General features: G+C 39.7%; 2 protein-coding genes across 2 annotated transcripts in view; one reads left to right on the forward strand and one right to left on the reverse strand.

The window, feature by feature from the left end:
* Positions 1 to 26,115, reverse strand: part of IQGAP2 (IQ motif containing GTPase activating protein 2) — a gene marked incomplete at its 3' end in the record, with an annotated part of 289,379 nt that overhangs the window by 58,464 nt on the left and 204,800 nt on the right. Inside the window, exons 14-17 of the mRNA XM_079703550.1 lie at positions 14,068 to 14,158; positions 8,338 to 8,505; positions 2,704 to 2,846; positions 461 to 631 (exon numbers count right to left, since the gene is read on the reverse strand). Coding sequence (XP_079559676.1) covers positions 461 to 631; positions 2,704 to 2,846; positions 8,338 to 8,505; positions 14,068 to 14,158 — 573 coding nt within the window. The remainder of the gene's footprint in view (positions 1 to 460; positions 632 to 2,703; positions 2,847 to 8,337; positions 8,506 to 14,067; positions 14,159 to 26,115) is intronic.
* Positions 17,804 to 23,204, forward strand: F2RL2 (coagulation factor II thrombin receptor like 2; the record flags this gene model as incomplete). Its single annotated transcript, XM_079703551.1, has 2 exons — positions 17,804 to 17,876; positions 22,132 to 23,204. 2 exons carry the CDS (start codon positions 17,804 to 17,806, stop codon positions 23,202 to 23,204), a joined length of 1,146 nt encoding a protein of 381 aa, XP_079559677.1.

The following is a 26,115-nucleotide window of genomic DNA, read 5'->3' on the forward strand; positions in this document are numbered from 1 at the left end:
AGAAGGAGATTATATAAGAGGGAAGATAGCTTCAGAGATGCTACATCTATTTCATGAGCTATTCTGTTCTTTAGGCTACAAGAGCATAGAAACTCAGAAGCCACTCAACATCCACTAGCCACTAAGAAACCAATTCAAAAGCGCCTGAGGTCAGACAGTAGGTGACACAAGGATATCCGCCTTTTTAGAGAAACAGGATTTCAACTCTGATCTCAGGTATTCCCCTGACTCTGACTATTCACAGTGTCCTGAATACTTTCCAGAAGACCACAGGTGAAAAATCATCCAACATCCTTCCCATCTCGGAGTCTTCAATAAGGTAGGCTCAGGGGCACTGATTAAGGACAAAATCTGCAGTCACATTTGTTTATTAGAATGCCGGTAGTTGACTGTCATATTATCAAATAACATTTTCATGGAATGACAGTTTTCTGTAACGAGTGGAAGGTGACTTACATACCTGTACTTTGGTCACATGCTCTTCTTGTTCATACAAAAATGATTTTCTAGCTTCATACTCTTTCCTAAGGAGGGGTCCTGAGGTTGCGGCTTGAAAGCGCAGAAGCATATCTTCGGTAGCGGACCACATCTTCTCACGAATGTAATCTGCTGTAACTTCCTCAATAATGTCCTGGAAAGAGATATTTCTTATGGTTACACTTCACACATCAGATGAAAGGAGCATAGAGAACAGCTTCTGGAAATTTTATCTTTCAGAAAATGATCTGCATAGCTCTTTCTGGCTTGGTGTAAAAAAGATCTGGGGGCTTCCCTGGTGGTGCAGTGGTTGAGAGTCCGCCTGCCGATGCAGAGGACACGGGTTCGTGCCCCGGTCCGGGAAAATCCCACATGCCGCGGAGCGGCTGGGCCCGTGAGCCATGGCCGCTGAGCCTGCGCGTCCGGAGCGTGTGCTCCGCAACGGGAGAGGCCACAACAGTGAGAGGCCCGCATACCGCAAAAAAAAAAAAAAAAAAAAAGATCTGACCAGAGCCGAGGGATGAACTGGCTCAGCTTCTCTCTAGTGATACAGTTCTGGAATCCTCTGAACTTTGTGCTAAGATGGTATGAGAATGAGGTTGAATGGTCTCAGGATTTGGAGGTAGAGGTGTATATAGATGATGCTGGCAGGGACCAGGCAAGAGGCCTGATCTCCTCAGAGTGTAAAAGAGACAAGGATGATTACAGGAAGAGTATGCATCACCTCCTCCCTCTCCTGAGGAAAGACTGCAGTGCCCATGAAGTCCTTGGGCTTTTCTTGCCCAGGCCAGAGGAAGCAGATCCCTGAAATGAGTAGGGGAAAATTCAAAATAAACTTGGGAGAAAATAAAAGACTTGGAGCAGAAGAAAAGGCGGTGGGAGAGGAAAGATAAGTGCTATTGAGGGCAGACAGGGAAACCTAGATGAATGAGAAAAAAAAGGAAGAAGGGGGATTGTGAGAAGTCTTCATGTGGATGATGAACTGGGTTTACTTTTATGTTCTTTGAGAGACGCAAGCAAAGACTGGACTCGCTTCTATGGCAGACGACTCTTATCCAGTGTGACTGGACTCAGTGGATGGTTAATTTAAACAATTAAAAGTGAAATCATATAAAAGATGCATAAATATTTTTAAGAAGATATATGTATATTCTTGAATAAATTCAGTAATTTCAGATTGACTAGAATTCTTTTTTTTTTTAACAGCATAGACCCTCCACTTTTTATTAATCCTGATACTCCACTTCACAAAGTTATACCTAGGGCATCTTTGGATGCCACACAAGCAGTTCTGGCTCTGAGTTTAACCCTTCAATGCTGCTTCTTCACAGTTTGACATATCCTTTCAATGAGAGCATACGGTTTTTAAATACTGGCCATAATTTCATTTTTCAACAAAGCAGCACTAATAGTTCATTTCCACAATGCCATTTTCCTATAAACTCTGGGAACTTTACACATTTGAAATTAGTTAATAAATATGTTTTTCACTATCTTCTTGTCATTCAGGATTTCTGTGGCATTGTCATCCCCAAGCCACAGTTTTTCCTCCGAGTTTTGGTAAATACCGCACCCGTGATTCTGTCCACAATACTGCTACCCTGCAGTATCTTTGATGCTGGTGACTGTGAACAGTTCTATAAGATCTACATTTGTGAGTTCTATTTTTTTCAAGATGGAACTCAATTATTAGAAGTATTTTCTCTTTAAACACACTACAATGCCTGGATCAAAGAGCAATTTTCACATCTTCCAGGTCCAACCTTTGGTCTCAAGTCCAAAGCAATCTTGGTGAACATTCCTTCAAGAGTATTTCTCCTGGGGAAGCATTATTCACTTTAATGGACCTATGTATCTTTGTTATGGGTTGAGGTTGGGGGGAAAGAAATAAGACATTTTGAATACTTACAACCAAGGAATTACCACTAATTGAGCTTTGATGTCAAGGAAAACCTGGAGATTGATTTCTTAGGATAATCTGTCATCCTAAAGAAGCTGCAAGAGTGTTATTCCCCTAGTTCTGTTTGGTGTTGCTCTGACATACGGAAAACATTCTAAAAGTTAGTAACCATGCAACCACATCCAACTGTAGTTCATGAAGACTTGACTCCCTATCCAGTCTTTAAATAAATTAGTTCTTCCCATCAATTCCATGATTCAAAAGTAGAAAAGCCATCACACTTATCTTTATATAGTACACCTTCCCATCAAACACCAACCTCCTACCTCAATTTCTTTTCCCATGAGCCATGATTCTTTAAGCAAGCAGGAGTCAGGTGTGACCCAGGAACTCTCTTTTGAATCGATGTTGTAGTAGTAATCATATTTCTCTTGCAGGTTGAGTTTGAGCCACGAACCTTCAGTAGACACTAAAGAAAAAGGTTTGTTAAATTCCAGAGAGGAACATGGAAACTTTCAACATTAATGTAGTTTCATCAATAAGTAAATTAATTGAATGAATATGTTTTTCACCAAACATTCAGATAGTGTGTTAAAATCATTAGCAAGGACTCATTAAAATGGAATGAATTCTATGTATTCAATGGCAGCTCCCTGCTAAGCCAAAGAAAAAGGAGGAGACAGTAATGTCTAATGCTGGCTCTGCATACCAAATTTTTCATGAGGATGAAAAGGGTTGCAAATGGCCAAAAAGAAGGAAAAGCAAACAAGGATGGATACCCCAGGTAGATGTGAATAGCAACACAAGGAGACAGGGGAGACCGATGAGGAAGAACTGTCTTTGTTTAGAAAGGCTTCCAGCAACTTCTTTGAAAACGAGTGACCTACAGGGGCTATGACCCATTATTTAAGGAGAATCCATTATTATTATTTTTAAAAATTAATTAACTAATTAATTTTTGGCTGTGCTGGGTCTTCGTTGCTGCGTGCGGGCTTTCTGTAGTTGTGGTGACCGGGGGCTACTCTTTGTTGTGGTGCATGGGCTTCTTATTGCAGTGGCTTCTCTTGTTGTGGTGCATGGGCTTCTTATTGCAGTGGCTTCTCTTGTTGTGGAGCACGGGCTCCAGGCGCACGGGCTTCAGTAGTTGTGGCTCGCGGGCTCAGTAGTTGTGGCTCCTGAGCTCTAGAGCACAGGCTCAGTAGTTGTGGCGCACGGGCTTAGTTGTTCTGCAGCATGTGGGATCTTCCTGGACCAGGGGACAACCCATGTCCCCTGGCAGGCGGATTCTTAACCACTGCACCACCAGGGAAGTCCCGAGAACCCATTATTTAATGATCTGCATTAAACCAAAGCAGAAGTGACTCATCTTTGCAGACAACTTTATTCAAAGCACAAAATGGCATACACAACCTCTGAGGTCACTAAGCAGGGAAAAGGAAAATTCCTGGTCCCTCTGACTCATCTTGCTCTACACAACCACACAAAAGCAGAAAAAAAATGTTGAAAGAACTTAATTTTGGGGGTGGGGCGTGGGGTGGATACTAGAAAAAGATAAAACACAACTATGGCAGTCACGGTTTAAACTGGCCAAGAAGAATATCTCCTCACGAATTTATGGGCTATACTTCCTATTTAGCAATCTTTATTTTGTTGAATGGTTATGATTCTTATGATTCAGAGAGCTAAAAACAACAATAAAAATAAAAACAGAAACTTCTGACCAAGCTAAGCCAACTGCTGCCAAGTGGGCATTAGACCAATTGCCTTTACAGGTAAATCAAAATTTGACTGAATTTCCTCAAAGAATAATTAAATGGATTCAAATATCCAAGCAGAGATAACTTTAAGTCGTGTTGATTTAATGTGTGTTGAATCTTTGTTTGGTTTTGTGTGTTGATTCTTTACTTGGTTTTTAATGCCCCTCAACTGTTCTGTCAATGCCCAGGAACAGAGATATATCTCTCTTCAAATGGGCAGTCAGGCAGTTGTTATCTGTTTAGAAATGCTGGTCTACTAGAAAATATATTGTATAGTCAAATTAGGATGATCACAAGTAATCATTTTATTTTCAATCACCAACAGTTGTCAGATTCACAAGTGCTTTCAGAAGAATGAAAACCCTTTTTAAGGCAACTCTCTCAGTGGGAAGGAAAGAAAGCAAATAAAGATGGTGAAAATGGGTATGTTTTATTTTCATAAGAACTGAGAAGTAAAAAGTTCTTAGTTGGTTAAAAGCCAACCACATTGGGATTTCCCTGGTGGCACAGTGGTTAAGAATCTGCCTGCCAATGCAGGGGGACACGGGTTTGAGCCCTGGTCCAGAAAGATCCCACATGCCACGGAGCAACTAAGCTGTGAGCCACAACTACTGAGCCCCCGTGCCACAACTACTGAAGCCTGCACGCCTAGAGCCTGTGCTCTCCAACAAGAGAAGCCACCGCAATGAGAAGCCCACGCACCACTGCAATGAAGAATAGCCCCTGTTTGCCGCAACTAGAGAAAGCCCGTATTCAGCAACGAAGACCCAATGCAGCCAAAAATAAAGATAATAAATAAATAAATAAATAAAAGACAACCACATTGGCACTGTAAGGGTTATTTGAGTTGGGATGTCAGTGGATAATAGAAAAAGAGAATTTTATCATTTTCACATCAAGTATGAGTTTAGAGTCAGATCAAAGGCTGAGGAGGGCATCTCCAGAATAGGAGAAATGCAGTTGGTTTGTTACCTAGGGAAAAGACTAATTACGGGCCTTTGAGGAACCATACAAGAGAAAGATACCCATGACTTAAGAGGTGGAGAGCATTCTATAAGGAAGCATACTTTCTAGATGCCTTCCAGACAAAATCATACCTATATAAGACCTAAACTGAACGATAAGGCTGAGTGATCTACCAAAGAGTGAACGCTTGTTTGGGAAAAAATAGACATCCTAGAGTCAGAGGTGAAAGAGTAAGAATAAATCATCCTGTTCACTCCCCCAAACAATGTTCACAGTTCTATTGGGAATGAAAGTTAGTCTTTAATTGTCTAGAAAGTTTTTCCTCTTCCTTCTAGAACAGGGGTTGGCAATCTTTTTCTATAAAGGGCCAGAGAGTAAATATTTTCAGTCTTGTGTGCTACAGGTCTCTCATACAACTACTTGACTCTGCCACTGTAGCATGAAAGCAGCCAGAGATGATATGTAAATTAATGAGTGTGGCTGAATTACAATAAAACTTTATTTATAACAACAGGTGGCAGCCCAAGAATCCACTAAAAAACTATTAGAATAAATGAGTCCAGGAAGGTTGCAGGATACAAAATCAATATACACAAATCAATTTTATGAAAATATGCCCACACAAAAGTTTGTATACAAATGTTCACAGAAGTATTATTCATGATAGCCAAAACTGGAGGAAAAAAATCTAAATTCTATCAACTGATGAATGGATAAACAAAATGTGGCATACTCATACAATGGAATATGATCAGCCATAAAAAGAAATGAGGAACTGATATGTGCTACAACATGGTTGAACTTTGAAAACATTACACTATGTGAAAGAAGCCAAACACAGTATGATTTAATTTATATGAAATGTCCAGAAGAGGCAAAATCAGAGAAACAGAGAGTAGATTAGCGATTGCCTGGGGCTGAAAGTTGGGGGTGGGGAGCAATGGGTAACTGGTAAGGGCTTTGTTTATTATAAGGAAACATATCCTTTATTAAAAGGCAAATTAACTACTGGTGGTGTTTTTAGTGTTAACTGAAAACTTCTGAATTTCACACCTTAAAAGAGTGAATTTTATGGTATGTGATATATCTCAATAAAAAAATCAATTATATTTCTATATGTGAGCAATAAACAACCCCAAAGTGAAATTAAGAAAACAACATTTACAATGGCATCAAAATTAATAAAATACATAGGAATAAATGCAACTAAAGAAATGCAAGCCCTATACATTGAAAACTGCAAAACATTGTTGAAAGAATTAAAGACCTAATTAAAAGCAAAGACATACCATGTACATGGATCAGAAGACTTAATATTTTTAAGATGGCAATATGCTTCAAATTGATCTACAGCTTCAACACAATCTCTAACAAAGTCCCAACTCTCTTTTTGTTTCCAGAAAAAAATGAATCTAAGGTATCTCCTAGGTTTCTAAATTGGCTACCTCGGGACATTTTTTCTTTACTGACCAGGACATGGCACTTGGGAAGAGGAGTAGGCAAGTTTAGGGAAAAGAAGATAAAAAACTAAGTTTGGGCCAGGATGATTTTGAAATTATGATGGGTCATCTCTAGGAACTCACCCCTGCATAAATACAGTTGTACAATTCTTTCCTCATAAAGGATGAGGTAGGGGCACTACAGTAACTCCTGATGAAGAGTTGTGAAGGGAACAGAGAGAGGCTCAAGGGTGATCAGGAGCCAAGTGGGAGAGGATGGCCAGTAGCCCCATTTCCATTTCATTAACAGAAAATTTGCGGAATTGGAGGGTAGAATTCCCAAGTTAGAAATACATCAGACTAATTTACAAGGAAGTACATAGGGTACTTTTGGACAGACTTCCAGTGAACTAAAAAAAAAAAAAAATTTTTTTTTTGTTCCTTAAGTTCCACTTCTAAGGCCATATATTGTCACAGCAGTTTCCTAAAGATGAAAAGTACTATGTACATGACCCATCATGTGGTACAAGTAAATACCAGCCTAAGAGTCAGGAGACACCTTGATCCTTGACACTAGGACATAGCAAGTGCTCAACAAAAATCTACTAAAGAGATGATGGATTATCTCTGCCAAAAATTAATCTCCTTGGATTTGTCATTTTCTCCCTCTGTCCAAAATGTCATCAAGGTGATTTTCTTTTTTTTTTTTTTTTAAATTTATTTATTTATTTATTTATTTAATTTAGTTATTTTTGGCCGTGTTGGGTCTTCGTTTCGGTGTGTGGGCTTTCTCTATTTGCAGCAAGCGGGGGCCACTCCTCATCGCAGTGCGCGGGCCTCTCACTGTCGCGGCCTCTCTTGTTGCGGAGCACAAGTTCCAGACGCGCAGGCTCAGTAGTTGTGGCTCACGGGCCTAGTTGCTCCGTGGCATGTGGGATCTTCCCAGACCAGGGGTCGAACCCGTGTCCCTTGCGTTGGCAGGCAGATTCTCAACCACTGCGCCACCAAGGAAGCCCAAGGTGATTTTCTAAATCTGAAAAATGAGTCTTAAACTCATGATCTAAAACACAGTTTCCACAGCTAATATTTCATGATCTGCCATTGGATTGTACAGGCATAAATATATGCCAAGGCTCTTCAAGACCAATTTGTTGCTTATTTTGTACTTTCAAAATTACTTTTTACTTCCACTTAATATTGTATAACAATGTGTCATTTGTTTCAAAAAGGATGGAGAGAAATATTAGTGTAAAAAATCAGTTTGTACCACTAGAGGGATGGCTCAACAGCAAGATCTATAGGAAGCAAAGTCTTCTTCTTTTTTTTTTTTTTTGAGAAGCGATTCCAGTATTTATTTCCAAGATCCATACACTTGGATATGACTCTTTCATTATGACAGACACTATCAGAACTCCACTTTAGAAGCATGGGGACTCTGGGGCAAAAGGACAAGGATTAAGGTTTGAGAGAAAGACAATAACTCTTTTAAAGGAAAGCAGGAGATGTCTTTGAGGAGATTACCCTATACCTGCCCTACTTTCTGTAAAGTCTCCTTTAATACTGTATTTTCTCAAGTATATGGCACCCACACACAGCCATCAAGTTAATCACAGCTTTCCAAGAGACAAAAAAAGGAAAAGCAACACCTCAAAAATTTCCTTTGCCAGAGATGATAAACATTTCAGAAACGTTCATTTGAAAGCGATTATCTGTCTTAAAATTAAGGGAACACAATACCACAGAAACCATCATATTCAAAATGCCAATTTAATTTGTGCTAAATGATGAAGAAGCTTACCACTTTTAGATTTTTGCTCTTTTGCCTTCGCAAGGGTGTCATAGTACCTGTCAGCACATTCGGGCACTATATCGTTTGTATTACCAACAGCAGACTTCAAAACAGACAAAATATCACTTTGCTTTCCCTTCTCCAAAAACTGATTAACATCAACGACCAGTGTAACCCCTGCGAAATGAAAAATAAATGTTTCTGTTAATCGTTATCTTCTACTCACCCTAGAGGCATGCAAAGATATAATTCAACCTTTTAGGAATGCATTGGTATTAAACCTGTTTACCCTTTGAGAGTATGCACTACATACGCCCCAGAGAGTCACCAACTGCTCAGGTTGTTAAGAGGAATAAAATCCCATAGGAGCACTGTTTATCAAAAATCGCAGTATTTCCTGGTTACTCTTGTGTGATATCAAGGTACTAGGTTCTGCTCACCATGGTGATCTGTGAAATGGCGGGGGACACACACGTATTGACAGTAGATATGCAGCCCTTAGGCAGGTCATTAATCTGTATTTGAGAACTAGCTGTATGAAGACATATATTTATTTTAGAACAAGTAAAATGCTATCCAAGCCACAGAAATCCTGAAATTCTCTGGTATAGTGAAAGTATACTTTTAAGATTGTCCTTAGCAACCTGAACGAATGTTCTAGAAAGGCAACAGGCACAGCTCGTGGATATGTGCAGTGGAGTCCAGAAACTTAATTCTGGAACCAATTTAGACCTAGAAAGCATGTTATCCCAGTTCATATTTCTGCCTCTCCCCACAAATAAAACCTCACTGGACTCTTGGTTGCCTCAAGAAAGTTAACACGGTGAATCCTTTATCATCTATTTTAGTTCCAGGTAAGGATATTCTGGCCCAACCAATGGACCTACTGTCTTCACAACCTATAAATGTACTGAGTTAGCAAGGCAGAACAAAAAAAATGGAAGAAACCAGGTTAAACACTCTCTAGATGAAAAAACATCTTGATGAAAAGAGAGGAGAGAGATGGATGTTTTTTTCTTTCTTTCTTTTTAAACACACGTCAAACTCTGCCATACAAATGCTAAATGGTGTATTGCTGTCATCAAAGTATGTTCACACGTGCATAGAACTGCGAAGGCTGACGTGGTAAGAAAAACAGAGTCTGACTTTCGACAGCCATGAGTCCACGTCATGCAAATCTCAAGGAGCACGTGAAGAGTAAAGACCTCCCACAGCCAACTCCAGTTGTTGCTGAACTAAAGCTACAGCAGTAGGTTCTTTCACGTATAAAGGTAACGGGAACGGGTAAGGTCCCCCCTTTCCTCTTCTGCAGGAAAGCTTTGCAGAACAAGAAGGAGGCCGTACTGGTGTCGGAGATGTCTGTGGTCTGAGAGATGTGGAAAGAACAAGGAAATGACAAAGGATCCTCACGTGAATTACATCCGACAGCTTCATCGAACCCAGTGAAATGCTGCTTTCCTTAATTATTATTATTGATTATTATTATTATTGATGTGCAAGCAGTGGGTCCCTGGGTTAATCTTCCAGATAACTGAAGCTGACTCCTTTAGGTGCCAACCTTCATCTTAACAGAATCATGCGCCACGAAAATCTAAAGCCCCTGTAAAAACCCTAACCGAACAGTTTCTAGCCTGCTCATCACTGTACCAACAGTCCCTGGTACGTATCAGGCGCTTAACATTTGCCGAGAGCTGCCAGAAGAGTCCTTCATGTCATTAAAATTATACTGTGCTGTAATACGGTGAGTGGTAACTTCAAGGACTTATGGAGGTGTTGGGGCTGCTTTGTTCCTGCACTAAATGGCCTCAAATTCCTCTTCTTTTTAGTTTTCCTCTAATGTCACTGTCAGTTATCACCTCTTGCTCCTGTCTGAGTGCCTGCATGGGGCAGCCCAAACACCTAATGGTAGGTCCTGGCTTCTGAGCTGGGAAGAGATACAACCAAGAGATTAGCTTTATGCCGAAGATAAGAATAAACAGGTTCGGGCTTCCCTGGTGGTGCAGTGGTTGACAGTCCGCCTGCCGATGCAGGGGACACGGGTTCGTGCCCCGGTCCGGGAAGATCCCACATGCCGCGGAGCGGCTGGGCCCGTGAGCCATGGCCGCTGAGCCTGCGCGTCCGGAGCCTGTGCTCCGCAATAGGAGAGGCCACAACAGTGAGAGGCCCGCGTACCACAATAAATAAATAAACAAACAAACAAACAAACAAACAAACAGGCTCAAAGTAGCTGTCCAGGTGGTCCCCACTGAGTTGAGAAAATCAGTTGTAGTACACAGTCTTTGAGACAGCCATTTTGCTTGCTTTTTTCTTAACCTATGCGTTGTAATTAAGTTCCAGATAGTTGAGAATGACAGATAAATGATATCTGGAAAGTCAGGTATGTTTCTGCTATGGAACAAATGAAGAAAACCTCCCCCAAATCTCCTAAGAGATCCAAAAATATGTTTGCTTTACTTGGGGTCTTAGGAGGAGAAAGTAAAAAATCTTTTTATGTATAAAAGCACAGATCTACACATGGCACATAAAGAGGTAGACAATATATCTGTGGTATTAAAATGTCATGGTAAAGAGCACCATCGAAAAAAAAAGGCTAGAAAGATTCCTTAGGGTGCAGTAATGGAAAAAGGCTGAAAAACATTGCTCTAAGGAGTCAAAAATGGAGAAAAACCTACTTTAAGAAAGCAGGATGCTCCAGTGAAAATGGACATTGGGCCAAAACGAAGGAGTCTTGAGTTACTATGCCCTTTTAAATCTTGCCTGTGGTAAAATACATGGGTCAGCACATTTTCTTTTATCAAATTATCTGGGAGTGGGTTTGATAATTGCAACATGTGATCAGAATCTGTTTTTAAGTCTTCACACAAAGGATGAAGAATGCTTTTAAAAGTAAGATTAAATTCCTTGTTGATAAAACTGGAAAATTCTCAACTCAGTATAAGAATATACATGGTTTTATCTTCAGAACATTTATTTGTTGTTATATATCATAGAAGACACTGTATCAACTCTTTCAAGGGATAAGACAGAAATAGAAGAAAGGATTTTAAATACGCAAGTGTGGAGTAAAGAATCACACGTTCGAGAAAATTTCTTATATTCATAGTAAATAGAAACGTTGAGTCTCAAGAGGATCAACTTAACATTCGCAGGCCAAATATAAGCAGAACACAGAATAAAAAGGAATAAAATAACTTCCAAACTGGTTTGATCTTTAAGAGAAAAATCATAACCCTTTTAGGCTATTTGAGTGCCTGATGATAATCTAATTTCTTTAAAGTGTTTCTTCAAACTACGGCTGCCTTCCGTCTTATATATAAATTTAAATCTCTTGTGTACACAACTCAATTTTATTTTGTTTCTTAAGGACTAGAGTGCTAGATGGGACTTGCCTGGTGGCATAGTGGTTAAGAATCCGCCTGCCAGTGCAGGGGACACGGTTCGATCCCTGGTCTTGGAAGATCCCACATGCCGTGGAGCAACTAAGCCCGTGCGCCACAGCTACTGAGCCTGCGCTCTAGAGCCCGCGAGCCACAACTACTGAGCCCACGTGCCACAACTACTGAAGCCTGTGCACCTAGAGCCCATGCTCCGCAACAAGAAAAGCCACCACAGTGAGAAGCCTGCACACTGCCATGAAGAGTAGCCCCCGCTCACCACAACTAGAGAAAGCCCACAGGGAAGCAATGAAGACACAGCGCAACCAGGAATTAAAAATAAATAAATAAATAAAAAACCAAGAAGCTCACATGACGATTTATTAAAAAAAAAAAAAAAGGATTAGAGTGCTAGAATGGAAAGACTTCAAAGATCCTAAGGGTATAAAAATTCATGTTGGAGAAATACACATATTTTTCCAGGCTAAGGAAATAAAAACCAGATGTTCCTTACAGATGCCTGTGATGTTTAAAAGCACATCTCTGGAGCAAGACTATGACTTGATACAACAGGATGGATTCTAATTATGTCATGAATGGAGAGGTTAATGAACTGCACCTTTAGGATCTTAATTTATGTAGGTTATTTATATATGTAGAATGTTAGCATATCAATCTTTTTAAAAAATTAATCTATTTATTTATTTATTTACTTATGTATTTTTGGCTGCGTTGGGTCTTCGTTGCTGCACGGGCAACTCTTCATTGCAGTGGCTTCTCTTGTTGCAGAGCACAGGCTCTAGGCACATGGGCTTCAGTAGTTGTGGCACACGGGCTCAGTAGTTGTGGATCACGGGCTCTAGAGCGCAGGCTCAGTAGTTGTGGCGCACGGGCTTAGTTGCTCTGCGGCATGTGGGATCTTCCTGGACCAGGGCTTGAACCCGTGTGCCCTGCATTGGCAGGCAGATTCTTAACCACTATGCCACCAGGGAAGTCCCTAGCATATCAATCTTGATGCTATTTTAGATTGCCATGTGAATTTTCTTATTATTCTTCTGTGAAAATAGATGCTTAAAAAAAAGGACAACTATCATTTGAGCTAATGTGGGTTCTGCCAATTGCTGAGTATGTCTACTCCATTTATGCATTTTGGACCTGGGGAAATAATCCTAGGGTGGGTTTGAGGCCCCACTAGACCCACTATGAGACAGACTTTAGCAACACCTCAGTGATCATCTGACCTCCATAAGCCCCTGCCCTGACTGGTGGACCACAGTGAAATTTTAGGTCTCCTGGAATTAGTGTCAGTTCAGAGTCAGTGTCCAGTAATCTCTGAAACGTCTGATTATGTCCTTTCCTTCCAGCACAGTCACCACAGTAGGGTATAACATGTAGGTAATGTAGCAGGGTCCTTTCCCAAGGGGACCCAGCCCATCCTTCATTCAGGGGGTTCTGGGTCTGTAATTGGCTCAAGTCTGGGAACTAATGGAGGGACCATGACTTTCTGTTTTTTTACTTACATTCACCTGACCTAGAACTCTTCTTCCACTTGTGCAGATCCAGTAAGAGTTTAGTAGACTCTCTGTCTATTTCACTTCTAGGAACACCATGATCAATTAGCAAATTCTATAGGTCTTTGTGAGTCACATTTTTCTAATTACTCCTTCGACTCGGCTGTCCATTATAATAACCACACCCACTTGCCTTTGGCGATTAAGTGCTGTCCCCTGGCCTCTGCCAGCCTGACCTACAGATTTTGGACTTGTCAGCCTCTCCACAATTGCATGAGGCTATTTCTTAAAATAAATTTCCCTCTTTCTTTCTATATATATATGTGTGTATAGATAGGTGGATAGTACACATACTATATACTTTCCAGAGAAACAGAATATATATATATATATATATATATATATATATATATATATATATATATATATATAAATTCTGTTTTTTCTAGAGAAAAAAATATATATTGCTCTGTTTTTGGAAAACCCTGACTACTGCAATGGAAGGCATTTAGTAAGCAGAAACGGCCTAGTTTTCTAAGGATCAAGATAAAAAAGGACTTGATTATACTACAAATTTAAGAGTTGAGAAATTATTTTTTGCTTTCTGGATTTTGTTCAGCAACAACCTCAGATTTTGCTGGAGATAGTACCTAACCACTAAAAACAGTGCAACGGACCAATCTTATTTTTGTATAAATATGCATTCAAGAATTAAAATTGGTAAGAGAGTCCGTATCTTTTCAGAAATTAAAAATGGTCTACTTTAAAAAAATTAGGAATTAAAATAAAAATTGAGGGGCATAACCAGACGCAAGCAAGGCAAGTTTGGCCAGCAGAAGGAGGTGAGGGCTTACATTGTTTTGCTTTGTCCATGTCCTCGTTGGCCTCATTGACCGCATGCTGTATCTCATCCAGCCAAAGAATTTTAGAAGCACTTTGAGGGTCCTGAGAATATGGTCACAGAATAAAAGAAAGAACAGTGAATGATGATGAAACAGAATTAATAATGGCTTTTTAGGAGCTACTTTATTAAAATCTCCACAAACTCTTACTTAGCAACTACCCAGCACAGCCACAAACTGTACAAGCTACTGATGAAACAGACTCCCAGTTGGACCACTTCTCCCTTCTCCATGACCACCCCTTTAGTCCAGTCCCCCATCATCTCTCACTGGACAGCTGCTTTGATCTCCTACTTGCTTTCATTGTTTCCAAGTTTGCCTTTCACCACAGTGGTCCCCTATAGAGAACCAGATGATCTCTCCAAAAGGGACGGATCATCACGCCATTCCTCTATTTAAACTCCTTTAGAAGGTTTTCCCCAGCAGTTTGAAGGAAACAACACTCCCTTCCCATGAACTGTGGGGATCTGATGATCTGGCCCTGCTGACCCCTCTGGCTTTACCTCACTCTTCTCTACTCACTGTTTCAGATTTTCACACCAGCCTCCTTCAGATCACATCATTCTACCTCAGCTGCATGGCTGTTGGTTTTTTCTTATCATTCAGGCCTTAATTCAAATGGCACCTCTTCCAAAAAAGCCTTCTCTGGCTACCTTAGTCAATCAAATACTCTCTCTCCCAATCATTCAGTAACTGTGGTTTCCAAGGTGGCCCAGGGTGCCATGGAAATACTTTCAATTTGTGGGAAACAATGATACTTGAATTTTATCAGACACAGGGACAAATATAAGAACAAAAATATCCAAACAGAAACATGGTGATGGGCTTCAAGGAGCCAACAGTTTAGCAGGAGAGAAAGATGCATCAACAAATTATAATTATTGGATAAACAACAAGGTCCTACTGTATAGCACAGGGAACTATATTCAATATCCTGTAATAAACCATAATGGAAAAGAAAAATATATATAATTATAATACAATGTGATCAGAGCAATATTACTTGTAGATACACAATCTAGAAAGAGCCAAGAAGAGATTAATTTATATTAGGAGTGTTGAGTTGCAGGCGGAGAAAAGACCAAGTAAAGTAGTTAAGGATCGCTTCAGGAAGGAAGTTGTAGCAGCAATAAAAAGGTATTGAGTTATCTTTACTGGTTTTTACTTTTGGGTTGATTCTGATGATCTTACTCCAAATGTGGTGCTGATATAATGTAATTAAATAGGACTTTCAGACAGCAACTGCGTTTCATATAAACTTGTCTAAGATTACAAGTAAATTTTGTTAGCAGTAGAAATTAAATATTTTCAGAGAAGATGAGACATTTCATTTTAAAAAGTGGGAGCATTAACCTATTTGTAGGAGTGTCATGTACTAGAGCCTGAAGCAAGACTGTGAATGAACAGAAGGTAGGTCATTGGACCCATGGAGAACCAGCTCCATCATTTAGGACTCAAGAAGGATGGGGGGCAGGAAGGAGGAATAACATTCACCAGCTTCTTTGGCAGGTTTCAACCCTATTTCCCGCAGAGGCTAACAGGAGATGATATATGTGGAAAGGGCTCTGAAAATGAGACAAAATATCTGCTATTTCATCCTGTAACCTCCAGACTAATGAAGACCATTGAGGAAGGCTTGGTTCCTGCTTCCACAATCACTTTTAGCTAGATCTGCCACATGGGAACCATCAGCTAATAAGAGTTTCCATTTTTGGGGAGAATGGATGTGGAAGGTTCAAACAAGAAGTAAGATGGGAAGTTGAAAACTAGAAGAGGAATGAAGAGACGGGAATAGAAAGTATTTTTTTTCTCTGCTTCTGAGCCAAAGAGAACCCAACCACTCCCCAAGGTATAGCCTAAAAACTAAGCTCCACACAAGTTCATTTCTGTTTTTCTCAGGTTTTTTTTGAAGGGTATTTACCAAATTCCTTCATAACTTATCAGTGTTGAAGATGTACCGTACAAAATTTTACCCAGATGCGAAGGAAGTTACAATCCCACTTCAAAGCTGAAAGTATCAGTTTTGTAAGCTAAACCCAAGAGAGACTTGGCAAATCAAAAGAATTTAAGTCAACAGTTTAAATCATGACCCACAGACGTAAAGGTTGCTAGAATTAAATGTAAAACCAAGAGTAAAAACTGAATCCTACAAGTGTAAGGTCTCCCTTTCAACTGCTCACTAGAAGACTGGAAATAGGATATTTACAGGATGGCCGTGACTCTATCTCCAGCTAAACATCCAGGTTCAACATATGGGTTACAGACTGTTTAAGTCAACAGAAAGTAGGCCATCTGAAAATCAAGTAATAAATTCCTGAATTTAGATGATTCCTAGAAAATTTTAAATAAAAAAGTAACTTCTCTTCAATATTTTGTGGTTTTTCGTTATTATTTCTGCAATAAAATAGCATTCTATCTCAGTTTGTGCTACCATATATTATTTGGTTGAAGTATTAAACACTGAGTTTTGATTGTAAAATTCTTGGTGTGATAACATTCAACCAAGATGTGAAAAGTTTACACAGATCCATTTTCTCCCACCTTATTCCTTAACCTTAAGTCTTGTGAAATTTGCATTTTCTGATTCTTGCTGCATTTTTATAGTCAACGGGCTATTGGGTTGTCTGGCTTAGCATTTAAGTTTTGTTAATTATAGGAAAATTTGTTATAATGCAGTTTTTTTTGCTACATATTAAATTATATCCTGCAGAACATAACTACACATAAAAGCTTATATGTTAAACAACTATGTGAATGTGTTTAACATTACTAAGTTGAACACTTCATAAGTGTTACGATGATAAATTTTATGTTATGTACATTTTACCACAGTAAAAAAAAAAAGCTTACTGTAAAGCTGCTCACCAATACCCATGGGATAAAGGGAGTCCTCTATGTTTTAATGTTGTACTACGATTTTAGTTTAATCAAACAGTATTTTTGGACGGGGGTCCCTAGTTATCTGACCCTATAGAATTATTGAATGGCTTAGAATATGTTTAGCTGTGGCAAAACAAAACACAATGAAACCAAGTTTTGGCCAAGCATTGATGACAAATTCAGACTAATGTGACACTGAAGGAGAATTTTCAAAGTAATCAAGAGCTTAAAACAATGTTAACTTCCTAAAAAAAGTTTGCTTTCCATGATTCATTTAGCTTACCATTATGTAATGAGTTTAAGAATTAAGATTTAAAATAGCTGGAAGGATAAAGGAAAGGATAATTTCTGACAGCTCAATCACTAAGTAGAAATGACACTCTAGAACTTCATTTTTAAACTGGGTAAAAATGAGATATGGGACAGATTCAAATCTAACTGCTGCTCAGCATCTGTTTCCAGCTTACTTCTGTCAAGGACTGTTCTTAAGGGCATTCATTCAATGCATATAAATTCACTGGGTGGGAATTACAGCTTCTCTCCAGAATGGACTAGGAGGGAGAGGGAGGAATTCAGTGACTTTCTCCGGGGATAACGTAACGTGCTCAGAGGCTCAGGCTGAGTCATGCACACTGAAACATGAGTGCTGTCACACCCTTTCCCTGCAGAGGACCCTGGCAGGCTTCCTGTCTGCAGAGCACAAGAGAACACGCTTCTACAGAGAGAACCAGGTTTCCAACTGGTGCCAACACATGGAACCGAAGTGAAACCATACTCCCTAATTAAACATTTGAGAAACGGGGCTCAGATGATCAAGATGAAAGCTGTCATCTTTGTAGCTATTGGAGCACTGCTTCTGTCACCTGCTTCCTGTCAAAGTGGTAAGCTCTTTTCTTATGGGGTAGAGTGGGAATGCTGGTTTGTGTCCCAAGAGTCAACTGAATCTAATCTCTTTTACATTTCACTCAAATTGCACCCCCAAATCTTAGTTATTAAAAGGTGGAATTATGGACTTGAAGAGATGTAGTCTGTTCACTATTCCAAACTTGTCAAAGACTAAGTGTTCTCGGCTGATATTTAAAATTTTGTGGCATAGTCAAGATGTTAGATCTCTACAATGAAGTCAAGAACCAGTTTTCTTTAAAAGTTTTTGATTTTCTAAGAATTTCCTCTGATTTGGCAAAGATAACATTTTTTAAAGAGATTTAAAAAATCCTATGTTTATACCTCCTGGTGAGCCACAAATGTGGGAAACAAGAATACTCCCTGATAGATGGAGCAGTCTGCTTTCAGTAATCAGTTATGCTAATGAATTTGTGTTTCCCAAAAGAAATATGTGTTTCCTGTTTCACTCAATACAATGTTAGCCTGTAACCTCCTGCTTGCTCTAAAAGTAATCAATTTGGGATAGGGGTATCCACAACCCCCTTACTGTTGGGGTCCTACCCCAGCCAACGTTTTAGGAACAGGAAAGCTGAAAGGAAGAAATGACAATGGCGGGGGAGGGTGGGATAAAAATTTTAAAAAACCAAGGCTCTATAAAGGAATGCTGCTTACACTGACAGTTGGAATCACTGAGATGGCTGAAGGACAGCGCTGAGAGAACCAGCAGAGAGCAGTAGCTCGTTTGAGATTTACAGATGAGTGGGTGCTCTTTCTGTGAGTGGATGAACCAAAATGAAGCTGAAGAGCAAACGAAAAGAGGTTTGGGGAGGTGGTTCCTTCAAGGTGCTGGTGGGGTTTGGTGGACGTGAAAAGGGGGGAATTTAAAAGGTGACAAAGTAATGGGATAGCGGGGGAGTGGGGGAGATAAATTTGGAGTTTGGGATTAACATATACACACTCCTATATATAATATAGGTAAACAACAAGGACCTACTGTAGAGCATGGGGAACTATACTCAGTATCTTATAACAACCTATAATGGACAAGAATCTGAAAGAGGATATATATAAAATATATATTTTATGTATATAAAACAATCACTTTGCTGTACACTTGAAACTAACACAACACTGTAAATTAACTATACTTCAGTTAAAAAAATTATTTTTAAGAAAAGGTGACAAAGTGAAAGGCAGTGAATTTGCTTTCGTCAGTAGGGGTTGGGGAGAAATGTGAAGGAAAACCCCGTTATTTAGTGGCTGAAGTCTGTTCCCTTTGGGCATCAGTCCCTCTCCAAGGCCTTTTCTCAGGTTGAAAAACATTTCAGAAACATCATGCCATATAAACCTGTATAAAAAACTCAAATAAATTACAAAATATATATGTAATTTAACAAGTACTATTTCTTAAGGAAAACTAGGCCCTAAGGAATAAAAGAGCCAGAATTCTCATGGAAATGGAATCAAGGCTTGTTCACAGAGTCACTGTTTAGCATGTTTTCAGGTATGATGTCTTGCTCAAACACTGGAATTTTCTGAAAAGTGACAAACACTATGGTTTCAACAGCTCTCTTCTCAGATCTTGAAGGGACATAACTCGTATAGCATGTTTTTCAGCCCACATTTTTCAGCTCTGTGCCTGTCTGGAAAGGTGCTTCTCTTTGGGTGATGTCAGATGCAAGAATTTTCCAAAATACCAAAGTGAGCAGCAGGATTTGAGTGGCTGTGCTCAAGTGTCACACAACATGCCTTCTAAGTCCACAACTACACACTGGCACAGAAGAATGCCACTTCCCCGTTTTCTTTCCTTTTCTCTAATCTTTCTTCCCTTAAGGACACCTGAACACCTCCTCATCCTTGCTTGTTCAGCAACACTCTCCCTCTGCGTTACATCCCAGATTCAGTTTGTGCAATCTCCAGGTTCTGAGGGAGGCTTCAATTTCACCCCGGGGTGAACTGGTAGAGATTAAAGCAGGAAGAGAAAACTGGCTTTGAACGACAGCCAGGTTACTAAATACTAACCTCAAGGATTCAACATGTAGGAATTCAGAGCTCGCGTGAAAAGAGGTAACTGGCAGAGCAATGGCATTTTAAATCGATGTAAGTAGTAGGTTTATATTCAGCATAAAAGCTCATCTTAAGGTAACATTAGAAATGTGAGAGAATCTACTTTCTCTACATGTCAAGGATTAACTTACGGAAAATTACCCGGTGAAAAGCAGGTTTGAGTGTTAAGGTTTATTTTGTCTTTGAAATTGCTCTTTCATGAATTACGATTATTAGTATCAACATGCCAGTAAGAGCCAAATATTTATAGTATGTAATTTGTTTCTATCCTCTTTTTCTCTTTTCTCATTTCCAACTTCTGGAATCATTTTATCAATTTCCCCTTCTGATTTTTCTTCCTTTGTCTCCTTTCCCCTTAAAATCTGGCATTTCCCCTCAAGTCTGCCTTTGGGTTCTTTCTTTTCACATCTCTCCCTAGGGCATTCAAGCACTAAATCAAAGTATGGTCTCCACGCAGACTAAAAAACCCATAACTCTCATTTGGGCTCCTGAGATTTTGGACTCCACATTTAAGTCTTCTAACCTGTCATGGGACATTTTACATTCTAATATTGCACCAGCAATTCAAACTCAGGAATACTCAAAACTATGATCTTAGCTTCTCCCTGTGTTGCACCCTCAGTGCCCCTGCCCCGTCCCATGCTCCATCCGCCTCTCCTCCGAGACATCCAGAGTACAAACCTCCCAGTCACTTTTCCTTCCTGCTTCTCCTGCACCGTTTCCAGAGCCAGTCAGAGCCAAGTCCCTCTGAGCCTCTGTTAGAGTCTCACGTGTTCATCTTTACCTCTCCAATGCCATTGCTCTAGCTCTGTAACCCACCAACTTGAGTCTAAAATGACTACAGTAGCCTCCAAATCAGACCCCCTTGCCTCTAATTTCTTACCTTTTTAGTCTATTCTCTACGCTGTCATCAAAGTCATCTTAAACACAAATCAAATCATGATTATATTAGTTTCCTATTGCTGCTGTAACAAATTGCCACTACCTTAGTGGCTTAAAACACAGATTTTTTTGTATTTCTGAAGGTCACAGGTCCTAAAATCGAGGTGTCAGCAATGAGTTTCCAGGGGAGAATCTGTTTTCTTGCTCTGGTCAGCCTCTAGAAGCATGTGCATTCTTTGGCTCGTGGCTCCTTCTTCGACCTTCAAAGCCGGCAGCATAGCATTTTCCAGTATCTCCAACTTTGACCCTTTTCCTCCTCCTCTTATAAGGAGTCTTATGATTACATTTGGCCCACTGACCAATCCAGGATACTCATTCCATCTCAAGACCCTGAAGCACATCTGCAAAAGGCCCTTTTGCCATAGAAGGTAACATATTTACAGGTTCTAGGAATTAGCAGATGGAAACTTTGGGGAGCCATCATGCTGCCTACCTCAATGGCCATTCCTCTGTTCATCATTTTGTCTGTGTACAACTCCAGCATCTGTGAATGGGCACATGATTTCTTAGTACAGTTTACGGGCCCTTCAGAGATTTGGCTGTAACCTACTCTTTCAACTTCATCTGTCAGATGCACGTTACTTGCATAAGAATGTGTTTTTGTGCATCTTCTCCATTAGTCTGAGAATTGAAGACAGGGATGGCATTGATTTAAAACTGGGTATCACTGGCATATAAATATGCAATAAACATTTGTTGAATCAACTCATCTGATACTTCCAGACCCCATGTCAGCCTACACAATGTCTTTGCCCATTCATCACCCACAAGAATTTTATTCTTCTATTAAATTCCACCTCTTTATGAACCTTGCTCATCTTTGCTCATGTTCATCTTTTCCTTGACATTTTGCTCAAACATCTAAATCTATTAACTCTCGCCTGAAAAGTTTATAATCTATACAGTCTATACAGTTTATAATCAATATGACGTTAGCCTATAATGGTCTGATGTGCTATTTTTGTTTCCTCTTATAGTATCAATATTACAAACTCCTTACATACAAGGAGTTGTCATCTAGTTTGGGTTCCTGCATGGGTTAGCATGCTGCTGGGGCATATGATATACATTAAATGCATTCCTGTTGATTACCTGATCTATAATGATTTTTTAAAATAAAAATGACCCTAAATTCTATCATTACAGAAATTATGTAGCATAAGACATCTAGTTTTATTGTTTCCTGAACCATAGATATGACTCAGCAACAAATCATATGTTAATACTTCTTTTCAATTACAGGCATGGAATGTGATGCAGACAACTTGGCAAAGCCAACCTTACCTATTAAGACCTTCCGTGGAGCTCCCCCGAATTCTTTTGAAGAGTTCCCCCTTTCTGCCATAGAAGGCTGGACAGGAACCACCACAACTGTAAAAATTAAGTGCCCTGAAGAAAGTGTTCCAAATCTCCACGTGAATAATGCTACCATGAGGTACCTGAGCAGCTCTTTAAGTACCAGACTGATACCTGCCATCTACATCCTGGTGTTTGTAGGTGGTGTGCCAGCCAACGTGGTGACCCTGTGGATGCTCTTCTTCAGGACCAGATCCACCCGTATGAACGTCTTCTACGCCAACCTGGCCATTGCAGACTTTCTTCTTTGTGTTACACTGCCCTTTAGAATAGCATACCATCTCAATGGGAACAACTGGGTATTTGGAGAGGTCATGTGCCGGGCCACCACAGTCGTCTTCTATGGCAACATGTACTGTTCCATTCTGCTCCTCACCTGCATCAGTATCAACCGCTACCTGGCCATTGTCCATCCTTTCACTTACCGGGGGCTGCCCAAGCGCACCTATGCCTTGCTAACGTGTGGATTGGTATGGACAACGGTCTTCTTATATATGCTGCCATTTTTCATTCTGAAGCAGGAGTACTATCTTGTCCAGCAGGACATCACCACCTGCCATGATGTCCACAACACGTGCGAGTCCTCATCTCCCTTCCAACTCTACTACTTCATCTCCTTGGCATTCTTTGGATTCTTAATTCCATTTTTGGTCATTATCTACTGCTACACAGCCATCATTTGGACGCTTAATGCAAAAGATCGTAGGTGGTTGTGGTATGTTAAGGCGAGTCTCCTCATTCTTGGGGTGTTTACCATTTGCTTTGCTCCAAGCAACATCTTACTCATTATTCACCACGCAAACTACTACTACAACAATGCCGATGGCTTATACTTCACCTATCTCATAGCTTTGTGCCTTGGTAGCTTGAATAGTTGCCTAGATCCATTCCTTTATTTTCTCATGTCAAAAGTCAGGAGTCACTCCACGGCTTACCTTACAATGGTGAAATCATCTTAGAGAAGAAGGAAAGTTATGTGTGAAAACATACACTCTTGGGATAACATATGTATATTGCAAGGACCTCTATTCTCTAGCTCCATTTGTGAGTCCCTAAGAAATGGTGTTTCAAAATAAAACATTATATAAACAGTAACTTTAAAAAAACCCTATCAGTATTTTAAGAATGAAAATTCAGGAGAAAAGATCTCTCTACCTGCCTGACTGGTACTTCAAGTTCTTTAAATCTCCATCTTCCCTACTTCTAAGAGGTTTCTATTCTAGATGATCTGGAGGAGAAGGATGGAACAGGGGGCGAGGGTGCAGCACGGGGGGAGCTAAGATCTCAGTTTTAGTGTCTGGGGTCATTTGTAATTCTTCTGCCTCCTTCAGCTCTCATGCTGGTGGCTGCCTCATCAGCTGATTCTATGTGTGTAATGTCTCTCAGTAGGGTCCGTTATCCTAGCCCCACCTTTGCTTTCTAACCATTCATCACTGCCAGCCTATCCTCCACTTCTCAGGCCACTGCCAGATTAATCTTCCTCAAATACCAGTTTGAATACATCACTCAAAACCCCCAGTTCAGAAACTTCCATTGACCGTTCACTGCTTTGGAATTATAAATCTTTAGCTTGGCATTCAGGCTAACACTAACTTTATTTCCCCAAAAACCTGGCATGTGATATAGGCACCTGCCGAGCTTCTTGCTTTGCTGTGATCTAGACTTCTCCTTATTTGGCCCCTGCCACTAACCGGAAAGCTATTTCTAATATGTTTGCCTTAATTCTTTCCATCCCTCAAAGTCCTCAAAGGACCATTCTTCCCTGACTCTCTAGCCAGAGTTCATTTTTCTCACCTGAACCTTCAAAGCATTTTTTTGTATGTTTATTATGGCATTTATATAGGGCTCATTTATATACAAATATTAATTCCATAAGCACTTATTAAGCACCATGTGTAGTAGAGAAGGGGCTTGTCCTCTTCCTTAAGCTTCTTGTAGCAATGCCAGGCCCAAGTCTTCCCAGGGTCTGTGGAGCCAGGCTCCATGCTTTGCACATCATGTGGCTGAATGAATGAAAGAATAAAATCCCAAAGCATCTAAACAGCATGAAAGCCAATTAAATTCATACTGAGAAGACAAGGTATTCTGTATGACATGGCACATTATTTTTGGTTGGCTATATTTAAAAAAAAAAAGAGAGAAAGCTAAGGATATATTCATGAGGTCATTTATAAATTTAAAATAATGACTCCATTACTTTTGTCCTTATACCTAGTTTTTAATGGGGAAATGATATTTTGTTATAAATGCCCAGTACATTCCTGTAGGGAAATGACTATATTTCCCTTAGTTTAGAGATTAGACAGAAGGTGGAATATCAGTGGTTAAGGGCATGAAGGATTGTGAGATGAATTTTCAAGTCTGTAGGAATGTGCATTGACCATATACTTTGTAGTGCCCATCAGAACAATAAAAAAACATTTTAAATGACTATTTTTGAGTGTGCAGAGTTTCCTATTTCATTGGACTCAGATTAAAAAAATGCAAAAATGCACATGAAGGCCATTTACAGTATCTGTGTGGTTATGTGAAGAGTAAAAATAAACACTAAAGCAAAGCAAGAAAAACTATTCAAGTAAGTTTCAAGATGCCCAAAACTTCAATGGAAGAAACTGGTTTCTGCAAACAAAGTCATAAACTGTAAGACAGTTTTACCTAAAGAAAAAATACAACACTATTCACTTGTTAAAAGCACACTTAGTTTTTATGCAGTAAATATGCATGCAGGAAAAGAGAACCTTGGGGGTGTATAATTCATATACCTTCCAAAATTCTAAAGCAAAGCCTTCAATTTAAAAATAGTTCATATGTAGAGAATGGACTTGAGAACACGGGGATGGGGAAAGGTAAACTGGGACGAAGTGGGAGAGTGGCACGGACATATATACACTACCAAGTGTAAAATAAATAGCTAGTGGGAAGCAGCCACATAGCACAGTGAGATCAGCTCGGTGCTTTGTAACCACCTAGAGGGGTAGGATAGGGAGGGTGGGAGGGAGACGCAAGAGGGAGGAGATATGGGGATGTATGTATATGTATGGCTGATTCACTTTGTTATACAACAGAAACTAACACACTATTGTAAAGCAATTATACCCCAAAAAAGATGTTAAAAAAATGAAAAAATAAAAAAACTGAAAATAGCTGACAATTCACTGCCTCTAGTGAATACACCCAGAAAGTGTGTTCTCTGTTAAGTGTATGCCAACATGCCCACTACTCAGCCTTTCCCCTCAAGAGATGGAAGGAATTTGGTGCCTACACAAGGTTATACTTGAAATACTGTTAACGAGGACCAAGAATTCTCACCAACTTACACCACTGTCCTCAATCTTTGATAAAACTGAGCATTCTATTAAGATGTTATCCATTGTGACTTTTAATGGCTGTATACTTTGGCACAAGCTTTACTCTATATTGACAATACCAATAATGTAATTTTCTTCTATTATTTTCCAAGGCTAGACCTTTGGAAAGCAAAGCACAGAAACAGCCCCATAAAAACAACTGAAAATTTCCAGGTATCACAACAGCAGAGGTTAAAAAGCAAACAGAGACCCCACCAAATAACAGAATCAGATTTTTTTTCCAGGGAAAGAGAATGGGCTGAGAAAACAAAGTTTCAAAATGAATGGGTAGAGAAAGAGAAGTGTGTTTAAAATCAGCAACTTAACCAAACCAGACTCACTGCTTACTGCAATGTTTTTAATCCCTTAATTATTGTCAATGTAGTTCATGCTAATTTTATAGGCCCAAAGTGGTTTAATGCCTGAGCTCTAACTCAGATCCCTACGCTCATATTCCCTGTTCTAATTACACTATTAAAAAACTTCTTTCACACTTAGGAAGGATGCCCAATAGAGAGGAGGC

This window comes from Hyperoodon ampullatus (genome assembly GCF_949752795.1).
Source record: "Hyperoodon ampullatus genome assembly, chromosome: 4".
In the NCBI taxonomy this organism is placed as follows: domain Eukaryota; kingdom Metazoa; phylum Chordata; class Mammalia; order Artiodactyla; family Ziphiidae; genus Hyperoodon; species Hyperoodon ampullatus.